This window comes from Physeter macrocephalus, chromosome 15, assembly GCF_002837175.3.
Source record: "Physeter macrocephalus isolate SW-GA chromosome 15, ASM283717v5, whole genome shotgun sequence".
NCBI classification, from domain to species: Eukaryota; Metazoa; Chordata; class Mammalia; order Artiodactyla; family Physeteridae; genus Physeter; species Physeter macrocephalus.
This window is the reverse complement of record NC_041228.1, coordinates 71,962,633-71,976,795: the sequence shown is the minus strand read 5'-3', so window position 1 is coordinate 71,976,795 and position 14,163 is coordinate 71,962,633. Positions and strand designations below refer to the sequence as shown.

The 14,163-nt window shown below is 39.3% G+C and overlaps 1 protein-coding gene across 3 annotated transcripts in view; it reads left to right on the top strand.

Moving 5' to 3' along the window:
* Window positions 1-14,163, top strand: part of NKAIN3 (sodium/potassium transporting ATPase interacting 3) — a 560,708-nt gene that overhangs the window by 417,348 nt on the left and 129,197 nt on the right. The window contains exon 5 of one of the 3 annotated variants that reach the window (XM_055091172.1): window positions 1,983-2,928. The exons of the other annotated variants lie outside the window; for them this stretch is intronic. Coding sequence (XP_054947147.1) covers window positions 1,983-2,021 — 39 coding nt within the window. The 3' untranslated portion in view covers window positions 2,022-2,928. Of the gene's footprint in view, window positions 1-1,982; window positions 2,929-14,163 lie in introns of those variants that run through there. 3 annotated transcript variants of the gene reach the window in all.

Here is a 14,163-nt window from a genome sequence, read left to right as displayed (position 1 = left end):
TGCTGGCTGTTGACCCACATTCTCCTCCACATGGCTTCCCTTTTTGAAGAAAACTTGACAGACTTTCTTACAGCCAGGCTGCTGGGTTCCAAAAAGAGAAGCCCAACATGCGAGCATTTATCAAGCCTCTACTTGAGAGTAATGTCTACTGTTGTCCCATTGGCTACAGCAAGTCATGTGACCAAGCCCAGCATCATTGTGGGAGGGGCCTCTAGAAAGGTGAGAGTATCAGGAGACATGGCTCATTTGGAGCCACCAGTGTAGCAGTCTTACCCGCCTTTACGTAATTTATTAACTATTGTTCTTTAACCTGCATATGTCAAGGTTTAAAATAGTGTTTTAGAGCATATTTGAATTATAATTTTCTAGAAAGACTAAAGACTAGCATAAAACACTTCAAAGATCTTTTAGTGTTCTAGTTCAATGAAAGGCAAATTCTACCCTAAATTCAAAGAAAGAGGTTGGACCTCAATGCTAAGGAATTTTCTTTCAGAGGTGTAACAGGGAATCTGATTATTCTTGGTTTCTATATGCTGTCACTTGTCAATATATGTTTATCAATCTTTCCCTATTCTCTGGTCTTTCTTTACTCTCCTGGAAGTTACATATGAAATTGTGGCAAACTGTATATGTTTAAATCTCTGAATTAAAAAAAAAAACATGGAGGCAAATTTTCTTTTAAAATGTTTCAGTCTATTTTAAAGTGAAAGAGTACTCTATCATCATGTCCTAGGTTCTAAAGGTTCTTATTAAATTTTGTAACACTGAAACATTTTTCTAGACTCCTACATGTGTGAACAGAGTCCCCTCCTTTAAAAAAAATTCATAGAAAATTGCTAACCCATTTTGTGGCATGATGGCATGATTTCCAAGTTTTTATAATGCAGAATGCTGTAGAATCAAAAAGTCATTTCTCCGTAGTAAGTCCAATTCAAATGAACAGCAAGGTGAAAGTATTTATATGATAAGAAGCTGAACTAACATTAAAAACCTACTTTAGAGAAAAGTACAAAATAAAGTGTATGTTGCCACCTATAAGTGCTTGTCACTTATAAATTAATTCCTCAGCATATTTGTTTAGTGAACGTTCAAAGCTGTCTACCTGCATACAGGGTCCTCATTATCCTGTTCAGCCTTCCAGCAGTAAAAATATTAGTTGCTGACCTCTGACTTTTCTTGTATAATATACCTGCCAGACAAGATTTTCAATATTTTTTCTTTTTATGTTAAAATGAAATATATCCTGACTTTGTTTCACAACAATCAAATTATGTACTATTGTTGTGGTTGATTGCATATAATTGTCTTGTATTTTCCACTTATTTCATACGAATATGTTTACAATGGTTACAACTGTGATTTTTTTTTTTTTTTTTTTTTTTGTGGTACGCGGGCCTCCCTCTGCTGCGGCCTCTCCCGTTGCGGAGCACAGGCTCCGGACGCGCAGGCTCAGCGGCCACGGCTCACGGGCCCAGCCGCTCCGCGGCATGTGGGATCCTCCCAGACCGGGGCGCGAACCCGGTTCCCCTGCATCGGCAGGCGGACGCGCAACCACTGCGCCACCAGGGAAGCCCTGATTTTTTTAAATCCGATGATATGGGAATACTTCCTGTATCAGTTGCTTAGCATGTGCTGAGATGCTTAGCATGTGCTTAGATGTCTTACTAGTGGAAAAAGAAAAAGCAACAGTTGCAAGATTTAACAGCCCCAGCATGGGCAGCAACGAAGCAAACAGGCAAACGGCTTTGAGATGAGGCAAGGTCCCAGAGGCCCTGCTGCCCCAGGGGTTACCCCTATAATTGCTGAAGGCCCAGGAATATCTAGAAGGACACAGGGAGGGGCCGGCAAGGGCGGCCAGGATGGTGGAGAGGGGTTTCAGGGCAGCAGTTCTCTGGCAAGTTGAGAGGGAAGTGTTTGAGTGACTTATCCGCGGATACAGCTCTGATGGTGGACACCACCTGTATGATTATCCCGCCTAATAGCAGGGCTTGGAACTGGAAGAAACGAAATCCCAGTCGTAAGCATTCAACAGGAAATGTGTACAAGCTTGATGGAAACAAACAGACAAAAACAGCAGAGCTCAGAAAGAAGGGATAGGGTCCCACAGGCTCTGAGAGCATCCGCACCCCACTCAGCTCTCCCCGAGGCCTCCTGCCAATTGTGAGCAACACCAAGTGGAAGATCCAGTGGAATCCCAGGAAAGACTGTGGGCAGTTTGAGGGGAGGAGCACGTTTACTTTAGGAGGGGATGACGCGTCAAAGGCAGCAGCCCGGATCAGGCTGCGGGATCTCCACCTCACCGGCCCTGCCTGGGGTCCTCTGCACTTCCCTCCTCACCTGAAGGATGGCCAGTAATCTCCTGAGTACTAGTCTCCCTGCCCCAGCTCTGCCCCGCCCAGCGTCATGCCTGCACTTGCTCCTGGAGACATGATGAGAAAGTGCAAATGTGGTTACTCACTTTCCTTCTGATCACCCTTCAGTGACTCCCATCACCTTCGAGATGAAATCCGAATTTGCACCTTGTCAGCTGAGGCCCTCATGACCTGCCCCTGCCTGATTCCCACCCTGGTCTCCTGACCCTCCCCGACAGGAGCCCAGCCGCCACCCATGCAGAGCATGACCTGTTGGCAAGCGAGCCTGCAGCACTCTGCTGGGAATGGGTCCTCCACCCCCAGCTCTTCATCCGCCAGCCACGGTCCACAAGTAGACATCTTTCCTCCAAAAGTTCCAGGATATGTTAATTTAATTTTTTAAAGCAGACAATACATTCACTTAATTCAGAAACACAAAAATGTGTACGGTGAAAATCCTTCCTCCTACCCTTGAGTCCCCATTTGCCTGGGTCCACCATCTTTGCTCCCCATCGGGCAACCCAACCCGTTTTGTTTTGTTTGTTTGTTTAGTGTCATGCATATGACTCCAAAGTGTCTTTAGGCAAATATAAGAAAGTGTGACTCTATATTCTTATCTGCCCCTCACAAAAAACAGCATATGATATGCATTCTTCTGAGACTTCCCATTTTTTTACTTATTATATATTTTGGAGCTGTTTCCATATCAGCGCATCAGTGCTTCATGGTTTATTTTAATGGTCCCCTATCGATGGACATTTGGATTGTTAACTCACCTAAATATAATGATTTTGGATATATATAACATACAATATATCTAACATAATATATAGTATATAGTATAATATAATGTCAATTGTGTATTATAATTATGTATTTTATAATTTATTACACACCTGTTATACTAAATAACTGTGCATGTGTCACTGAGAGCATTTCGTAGACCTGTACGGCTCATTCATCCCCAGGCTCTACCAGATGGCCTGCCATGTGAGCACACTGTTTTATAGTCATTGAGTCTCTGGTCTGTCTCCCTCCCAGAAAGAAAGTTCCTTGAAGGCTGGTATAGCGTCCTTTTTTCCCCTGTTCATCTCCGTGGTCCCAGTCACTAGCAGAGTGATGGCACTAAATATTTAGTGAATGAATAAATGCCCGATGAACACTTCCAACGTCTGAAGTGGGTAAACACAACAGGAAGAATCCATTGATCAAAAACTGGCAGGGGTGAATGCACAGACAAAATGCTGGAGCCAGAGACAAGATTCCCTTCATCTGGCAGATGAAGGGGATGGAGGCAAAATATTCCGCAGTGCTTGGCGCGAAGCACTCAATAGCTCTCTGTTGCTAACGCTGCTGTGGTTACTACAATTGCTCTCTGCCTGTCCCTGCCCTACCTGGGCTGGTCCTTCTTCAAAGACTAGACGGATACATCCTGGCGATACTCTATGTATTGAAACCTTAGTTCATTAATCCCATATCTGACACCTGTTTCCTGCATGCAAAATGTCATTCCTATGATCTCCATGGGACAGGAAATCATAAATTCCTATTGTGAGGACTGAACTTTATTCAATATGTATCTCTTTTCCTCATTCTGGTTTCCTAGAATTCTTTCCTACCTATGCCTCTCAAGAGCATTTGGCTAACTGAATGTGTTTCAGATTTTCGTGGAAAGTCTCAGAGTCACTACAGTGAAACAGGGTTTGAAGTAACCAGTTAAAGACCAGTTGGAAGCTCCTGAGGGCTTATGTGATCATAATCCCTTATTCACCCTGTATCCGTAATACCTAGGGCTGCACCTAGCTCAGAGTAAGCCACTCACTCAGGGTTGTTCAGTAAATTGTTGTATAAATTCTCCGCATTTTAGTTTTACAATCCACAGAATGCATGATTTTTAAACATCGTACATAATTTAATGTGGCTATGTCTTGATTTTGTTTCATACCATTTGGTAAAGAGAACCTAAACAGAAAATATGCTTGAAAATTATTTCTGATGCAGATGTTTGGATTGGTGAGGGTACCCAGGTGCAGGGAAAAGGAAAGTCAGCCTGCTCCAAGACCACAACTCTACCTCTGAATTTGTTCTTCCACATCCATGTGTTCTTTATTTTGAGAGTTTAGCTTATCTTAGTTGCTTTGCTCCCATTAAGGAGAGTATCAAAACAGTTTGTGGTGAAAATTTAAAATTATGTCCACTTAAATTCCAAGCACTGTACTGTACGTATTTTCAGATCACTTTGGATTCTCACTCTGGAAATGTATCACCACATATTTAACGAGGAAACATATACGGTATCTGAAATTAAATACTACAGCCCAAAACACAGCATTTCCTTTTTCTACAAGAGAATATGGATAAAATATTTCTGGTTGCAAAAATCTCCATTATCCTTTAATCTCATTCTGCCATACTATACTTTACACATTTAATTACCAAAAATCTGAACATGAACTCTTACAAATCTAGAATAAAACAAGTGGCTAAAAGTCATATTTGCATCACATATGACAGACAAAGGGTCATTATCCATAGACCTGATGAAATCTTTTAAATGAATAATAATAACATACACATTTAATAATTAAGTCTATGAAGAATATGAATAAATGTAATCACATGAGAGATAATACAAACTATAAGGGTATAAAATATGATTATTCTTGATAGTAACTTGATACATGCAAATTAATTTGAAAAATTATTTCACTAACTTAGCAAATTTTTAAAATAACATATAGCATTAATAATAAATTGTTACTTGCTTATTGGAAAAAGAATTCTTTACTGCAAGGACCATTAAATGTCCCTACCTTTTGGCCCTGTAACCTCACTCAATGAAGTTTCTCCCAAGGAAATGATTCAACAGAAGCAAAGAGCTACCTGCACTATGTTGTTTTTTTTTTTTACTGTTAGTTATGATAGCAAACTAGCTATGTCTAAACATATACTATTAAAGACATAGTACAACAATTACAATGTACTAACATGATAATTAGGTAGTAGCAATCATTATGTTAATTTTAAACACCATATATAAGACATGGAAAGGTATTTATGATTTAAATAAGCAATCAAGGAGGAGAGGTAAGATGCAAAAAAAAGATGTAGAATTAAGTGTGTGTTTTCCCAAAAAATGTTTTTACATGTGTATCACATTTTCATTAATAATTCATGTGTTTCATCATTGCATGATTTGTGTAGAAGAGTGGAAGAGGTGTTATGATCGTTTTTCTTAGATTATGAAACATTCGCAAATCTCAGAATTTTTATTTAATTATTTGGAGGCACTCTTGAATCTTCGTTATTACTAGATATTCCATTTCAGTGGACTGCCCAGTTCTGAGGTCAATAGGTCAATAATAATGAATATGCAAATTAAGGCCTTTTTTAATTTTCAGGATTCATTATTTGTGGGTAAACAGACCCATATACTCATGTTAACTATTAAACAAGATATGTATATTTTAAAGGAACTCATTTTTATAACTAGTAGACAAATCCTAATCTCTAAACTTTTAAAACTCACCTTATCTACATCACTTGAAACTCACCTTATCTACAACTCTTTCGGGCTAATTTTACATATATATAGTCTTGAACCCTCACTGTCAAGATATTTTCATTCATATCTGATAGGTGACAAGTCTCATTCTTTAATGTCTTTGGAGGCTGTCACCATGGTCAGAGCTGGGCATCAGAGAGCCCTGAGAATTGGTTTTCTGTCATGCCTGTGTCCTTTGCATTGCATCTATCTAGTCTCATCATCAGCATTCATCCCTGTTTTCTGTCTTTCATATCAGACATCTTCAGCTTAAAGATAAATTAAAACTCAGTAGAGAAGGGTGAACAGTAACATTAGACCACAAGGTATCCCACGGAATCTTTATCCTCAAAAGACTTGTGTGAATATCTATTCCATCTGTTTAGAGTAAATAGCACGGTCACAGGAGCGGATAATACTATTGCTAATTCAGTAACACACTCACACAGTGTAAGAATGCAAGTCAAGAAGTAAGCTTATGAAATAAGTTCCAATTGCTATCAATTGTACCCCTCCAAAAATGCAAATATAATTAAAAGTGGGTTTCTTTTAGGTCTTATTTCTGAGTTAACATTTCATTTATTTAACAAACTGTTAGTATGGGCTTGGAGCTACTCTGAGTGCTTTGCAAATATGAACTCATTTAATGCTCAAAATGACCCACCCAAGAAGTAGGTGTTATTTTATTCATTATCAAATGTGAAACTGAGACACACAAAGAGGTTCACTAATTTGCCCAAAGTCACATAGCTTGCGAGTGAGTGAAGCTGGAGCTGACACCCAGGCATGTGGTCTCCAGGGTGCCTGGTCTTGACCACTTCATTGACCGTCCTCATGACTTTGGAAAGAGAACCTCCAATTTCCTTCCTGCCCTTAGCTGAGATTACCGGTAACCTCTCTCAGGGCTGTAAGGCGGGGAATCTCCTGCTGTGTTGACGGGTTTTACATGGCAGTTTTTAAAGTAATAGAGAGCGATTAATAATTATCTGATAGCTAAAAGATTTGTGGAATGAACAGTTCAAAATGTTTCATTTCATCCTGGAAAACATCTCCTAACCACCTTTTTGTTGTTAAAAAAAAAATGGAGGATTTCAACACTTATAAAATGCTAAGTATATCAGACTCTTTTATCTTGCTTGCTTGCTGGGGCTTTCTAGGTGCTAGTTAAGGGGAAGGAAATCATCGTCAGCCTCTCCTGCCCTAAATTCCTCCCCCCATTCATCCTGTCCCAAATAATCCATTTTTGTAGGAAATGGATGATTTCTGTGCGCATGAAATTGTGGGCAATTTCTGAGCGCTACCAAGAAGGACCAAGTATTTAGGTCAGTTACTCCTCTGCACAAACTCTGGCCTCTCTGTTCAATTCCAGCCTCAGAAAACGAATCATCAGTTTTTATCTAAAGTTCTGTAAAGGAATCATTTATTGGACCATCAAAATATTGAATAGAGTTTGTGATTGTCGAGGAAGAACTGCCGTGCCAACGATACTGGAAAGGGTTTGGCAGACACCTTTATGTTCAGGAACCAGAGTATATCTGGTTAATAAAATTGTTTGGGTTTGAAAGTGTCTGGTGAACTGTGATGTGAAGTCATTTCTTTCTCAGTATTCATGTCTATGCGGTATATGTTCTCTGTCTTTGAAATGTGCATACATTTTTGAAGGCTTTATTGAAATACAATTCATATGCCATGCAATGCACCCATTTAAAGCATACAATTCAGTAGTTTTCAGTATATTCACAGATCTGTGCAACCATCACCATAGTCAATTTTAGAAGATATTCATCACCTGAAAAAAAGCCTATACCCTTTGACTATCACTACCTATCCCCTCTTTCTCTCCAACCCTAAGCAACAACTAATCTACTTTCTATCTCTTTAGATGTGCCTATTCTGGACATTCCATATAAATGAAATCATGTAATATGTGGGTTTTTTGTTGTCTGCCTTCTTTTATTTAGCATGTTTTCAAGGTTCATCCATGTAGCATGTATCCGAATTTCATTTCTCTTTATGGCTGAAAAATATTCTATCATAGAGTTACTTTTTGTGTGTGTGTGGTACGCGGGCCTCTCACTGCCGTGGCCTCTCCCGTTGCGGAGCACAGGCTCTGGACGCGCAGGCTCAGCGGCCACGGCTCACGGGCCCAGCCGCTCCGCGGCATGTGGGATCTTCCCGGACCGGGGCACGAACCCGTGTCCCCTGCATCGGCAGGCGGACTCTCAACCACGGCACCACCAGGGAAGCCCCCTAGAGTTACTTTTAATACTTCTATCTGTTATAGATACATGTACAATATTTAGCAAAAATTTCAGATTTACAATTCATATGTAGAAGGCCCTCACCTGCCTGCTGATAAAACCCTAAGTGGAACTTAGGCAATTCACCATCTATTTTGTCTACATATATATCCTTGTTCTGGAAACATCTGGGTTTCAGATAGCAATTCTCAGCGCTAAGATGTTTGGTCTTACATAAATCTAACACAGCACTAATGTTGTCTATCACTTGCACACGGCATCTATGGGTTTGAGCAACTTAAAACACGCAGACATTTAAAATTCATATCCTCTTATACCGTAACATTCTCCTTAATAGTATGTGTATGACTGGATTTTATTCTGTATGTTAATCAGTCATCACAGACATATATGTTTCCAACCACAGATTCGTACAGTTTTCAAATGCTCATGATTATCCCAGACATGTCTGCAGGTCTTCATAAATTATTACTGCTCTACTAGTTTCAAATAATCTGCCAAACATTGATTATTAAATGCAAAAGTGAGTTATGACATTTGGTAGACTTAAATACGATTTTATCAGAGAAACACAAAGCTTAATTAGAAATCATATCTAGCACAAAACCATTAATACAGGAAATGTGAGTTATGTTTAATAATTAATCAAGGCAAACATTGTGACTGTAGGCTTATGGAGAAATTAGAAACAAGAAAGTTAATTTTAGTAATGCTTTACTTAGGGTAATTTAATGTCATTCAGACGTTGGCAGAGGTTTCCTCTTTAGCCCTAGGTAGGAATAATTATTGGGTTGAAAAAAAGCAGTTTTCATAATAACAAAAGTTAATTCAAAAACATTTACCCTTTTCCTTTAAAAGACCAAATTGCGTATAAATTCGATAAAGAAAATCTTATGTCACTTTTTGTATTCTTTCTAAATGAAAACAGGCAGTGTATCATTCATTCAAAAAAACATACCCAGGAAGCCCCTACATTATACAAAGCACTGTGCTAGGAGCTTTCGGCATGACGTGAGGGATCTGAATTTCAAGGACATCCGAAATGAGTTACTGGTGGGCTTACAGTAGCTTTCATTCATGCCACCACAAGGAGAATTAAGAATTCTGAAAATTAATTACCTCGGGATACGTAAAAACAATATATTAAAGCATATCACAAAGTGCAAAAATGGAGACATTCAGGAAAGAAAAAAAGCAGTAGGTTGATTGTCCTAATGAGAAGCTAGAGAAACTCCTTCTGGAGTTCACAATCCCAGGAAACAGAGCCAAAGAGAGGTCCAGACATGCAGGGGTTTTGACTGATTCTTATTACAACTGGTCAAAGGCAAGCTCAGAAGAAACCAAGGTTCAGAGTTCCCATGGCTGCAGCTGAATCCTGCAACAAAGAGAACCTTTGGCGACTTGTCACATGTGTTCCAGACAGAAGGAACAGCGTTAAGTAGGGAAATAAAATAAGAAGCCAGGGGAACGGTGGGTAGTTCACTTTGACTTGAGAAAAGAGGATGTGTGCGGATGCAGTGGCTTAAGTTGGAAAGAAAGTTTGGGGTGAGGAATTTGAATGCCAAGTTAAGGCTTTGGGACTTTACCCTAAGTGAAATCAAGCTATTTGGGGTTTATAGGCAGGTCATGATGTACACACAACTCTGAACTAGGGAGGCTATTCTGATAGTCGTGTGTAGGATGGATCACATCCGCAGGAACACATATCAGGATAGTCTATCATAGTCTGGACCCGTATGTCCCAGAGTGTCCTTGGAACACCTGTCTGACAAATTGAACCTTGAGAAAGATTCCATGGTGACATAAGTTTGACTGATGTCATGTTATGTCCACTCCTTGGAGATTCACAGTGAAAATGAGCATATTAAAGTTTGAGAAATCCTGCTGTTTAAAAAAAAACAATCATGAAAAACAAAGACTTGAGGGACTCTTCCAGATTAAAGAAGACTGAGGAAACAAGACAATGAAATGAAACGTGTGCTACTAGACCAAAATAAAAAAGATCTTTGTGGGACAGTTGTTGGAAATTGAGTAAAGTCTATGGATTAGACAATAGTGTTCTACCAATGTTAAATTTCCTGGTGTTTATCACTGTACTATGGCTATGTATTAAGATGCTAACATTTGAAGAGTCACGGTGAAGGGTATACGGGAATTCCTTGGATAATTGTTTTCAATTTTTCTGTAAGTCCGAAATTATTTCAAAATGAAACTGAAAATGTTTTTTAATCTAGAAAACTACTGCATTCCCAAGCAATTTTCTAAAGGAAACACTTTGGGAAATACTGGCTTAAGGGAAAGTTAGGAAGTGTCAGTAAGAATGAGAATCAAAGGATAGATGTAAAAAACATTACTGAGACTTGGCAGTGAGGGGAGGCAAAGGAGATAAACCCCAAGAGGGCAGAGGGGCCTGCATCCGCATGGCAGCTGGAGGAAGAGCTGCTTTGACAGAGAGAACAAACAAGTTTAGATTTGGACACATGCTGAATCCTGACTCTATTCTTGCTCTTAACATTTTTAAGGTACATCTGTATTTTTAAAACCCAATTACCTGTTGCGATAAAGAACTAGCCTCTCTTGCGCGTTCAATCAGTATAGCCTCCCCATGGCAATAAGTGACTGGGAATGGAAAATTAGAGACAAAATTATCCAAAAGAATTCACAAGAATCCCAATATGTATGAATTTTTGAAAACACGGACTTATTTTGTATTTTCGTAGCATTCAGGGCTAAACAATTGCAGTCGTGTTGTTAAGGTTGTTGGCATTCTCCACTTAAAATATGGTCCCTGGAAAGTTCTAAGAAGGCTCCTCAGATTTTAACACTCTAGTGTCATTAGTAAATACATGATTATTCACATTCATTTTTCTACAGATTGTAAAACAATACAAGCGCAAGGTGATTTTTTTTTACTTATATTCTCTTTACCCAGCAGTCAGAAACATCTCCAAGCCAAATAACAGATGAAAAGTGAAAATAGCACCTTGTGGCCAAAGCATCAAGATTATCGTCTGAATTTTTAGCTTTCATATACATGTTTATTTTTGTGAAAACTTATCAATATAATGCCTTGCAAATTTAATTATACAGAACCTTCGGGGAATAGATTGTTCTGAAAATCTAAACACAGGAACTGTTTTTCGTGTTGAAACTTTCTAAATGTTAACGTTTAATTTAGTCAAGGCAGGGACCCATTGAATGCTCTTCGTCAAGGGGGTATCATAATGAGAAATGTGCTTACGGAAGGTGAATTAGGTAGCGTTTGTAGCCTTGAGTTCAGGAGACACAGATCTGGGAGGACAGCCGTGCAGGCAGCTGAGAGATAATGAAGCCTGAGCTAGAATAGAGTGAGGCCAATGACACTAAAGAAACAGAAGGGGTGGGGGAGGGAAGGATTGGGAGTCTGGGATTAGCAGATGAGAACTATTTTATAGAGAATGGATAAACAACAAGGTTCTACTGTATAGCACAGGAAACTGTATTCAATATCCTGTGATAAACCATAAAGGAAAAGAATATTTAAGAAAAAGAATGTCTATATGTATATAACTGAGTCCCTTTGCTGCACAGCAGAGATTAGCACAACATTGTAAATCACCTATACTTCAATTAAACAAATAAAATTATTTTTAAAAAAAAGAAACAGAAGGGAGAGAGATCAAGTCAGGAGAACGTGGTCACTGATTAGATAAGAAAGCAATAGAAAGGGAAATCCCAAAGATAACACTCAGATTTTGAGCCCAGTTGACAAGTAAAATTGCAATAACATTACAGAAAGAGAAGAATCATGCGTAGAGGCTCACTGGGGGTACATCTAAGTTATTTCATTCAGTATATCACATAATAAAAAAACTATGAGTGTGTTTCATTTTAATTTGAGGAGGAAAGTAAAAGAATGTTTCCTGGCAATCAGAAAATCTGGTCAATGCCCGGAAGCATGAAGCCTTGGGGCCTGGTGATGAGGGTGGAGGGGTGGCTGACTGGAAATGGACCAGGTCAGATAGCATTTAGCGTTTTACGGCTACTATTTTCTACTGTTGCTCACTTTCTAGTTTTGTGTTTGTTTGTTTGTTTGTTTGTTCCTATTTTTCCTAGTAGGTTTGTTCTAGCATAAAAAAGGAAAAACAATTTTTTTCTGCTTTTTTTTTTTTTTTTCACCTCAAGAGCTTAGCAACATGCCTTGGACATAACAGGCTCTCAATGTCATTGCAAATGACTGGCTTGTAAGACATTCATACAGGGAAGCAAAGCTAAGCCAGCTGATGGCAGAGACTCGAAAGTCATATGAAGGAGAAATACACTGTGCTGTGAAAGGGTGAGTTGGAGTGTGTTGTGCTGTCTGTAACTCACCTTAGCACAGTATAGCATGCGTGCTATGTACGTGCATTAGTGTTACTGCACGCACTGGGGGCGGGGCTAGAGGTGGTTCTGTCTGGTGGGTTCCCACTTCCAGCGCCCTAATCACAGGGTCGACCCTAAACAAAAGCCCACGTGTCAGAGGCAGCTTCCAAAAGCCGTCAGCCTCTCTTCTCTAATCAACACCAGACAGGGTTTATTTAGCATACTTGATAAGAGAAATGTTGCTTTATTGGTGAAATGAATGGTTCTCAAGTTATGTGCCTTGGCTAGAAATATGCTTCAAGCACTCAGGCTGCTTTGCACACACAGAGCATGTGAGTCTAGTGAGTCTACTGGCCCTACACGCTGGGTAACAGGGCTCTAGAGTGTGGGTTCTCACCAGCCCTTTGTTCAGATACTTGAGGACTCTGCTGCCTGACTCCAACTCAAAGCAAGGCTGCATCTTGCTGCTAGAATATTGTCGGAAGCAGCTTTTCAGATGCCCCCCAAAAAACAGAAAGCTGGGACTTCACTGAGCTTGCAGAACAGGTTTTGTGACTGGTTTTGTGCTATTTGCTAATAAATATTGGTATGTGTGTGGCAGAGTTTGTACTGAGACTTGCTTGCTTTTAGGTAGTAAGTTTGTGAGAGAGAAAAACTTTGGCCCTTGACTCCCTCTAAATATCTATTCAAAGAAAGGACTTAGTGACTGTAAATGATCAAATTGGTTTATTCAATACTTATCAGAGAAGGCGTATCCTAGGAAGTGGCATTTGAGCAGAGACACAAAAGAAGTCATTTAAAGTGTGGGTCTAGGAATATTCCAGAAGAAACAGAAAGATTCACATGGCTGGAACTTAGACAATACGGAAGAGAGTGATGAAACATGAAATCAGAGAAGTTGGTTAAAGAAGACATGGTACAGAATTTGAGTTGGATTATAAAATGCTGGGAAGAGATTACTGTGTTTCAATCAGAAGAGTGGCATGATCTATATTTAGAAAAGCAACTCTGGAGCTGCTTAAAAATGGATTGGAGGAGAATAAGAGTGGAAGAAAAGAAACTCATTTGTAGGCTCTTGCAACAGATTGCATGGGAGAAGATGATGGCTTGGACTTGGGTGGTAGCAATAGAGATAGAAATGTCTAGATGATGGTTCTTGCAGGAAGAGAAGCAGTGGCATGTGAGGAAAAGGAAGAAATAAGGATGGAGCTTGGGGTTTGGATTTGAGCAGTGAGGTAGATGATGCTACTAGTTACCGAGATGAGAGAGTCTGGGAATTTTGCTCCACTGGTAAATTTTATCTCTTCTCGACATAAGAAATAATGGGAATCAAACAGATTTTTAAAAATAGTTTTAATAGAGAAATATTTCCAGAAATATCACAAGACTTACATAGTCAGCCTAAAAGAAGCATCATCTAGAAGTAGCAGTTATGCTTTCTCAGATTAGAAAATCCTTCCGTTCTAATGGTTCACAACTGATTGTCATTTCATAATGACTTAAAGCAATTAGTGCAGTATTAGCCATTCACATTTGACTACAAGTAAAATTGATAGCAAGAAAGCCACGAGGAAGTGGTGTTCTCTATTTAAATTGATTAATGTAAATAGTTCTTTCGTTTAAAATTGGTTTCTATAAAAATCAAGGCAATATTTGCAATCCATAA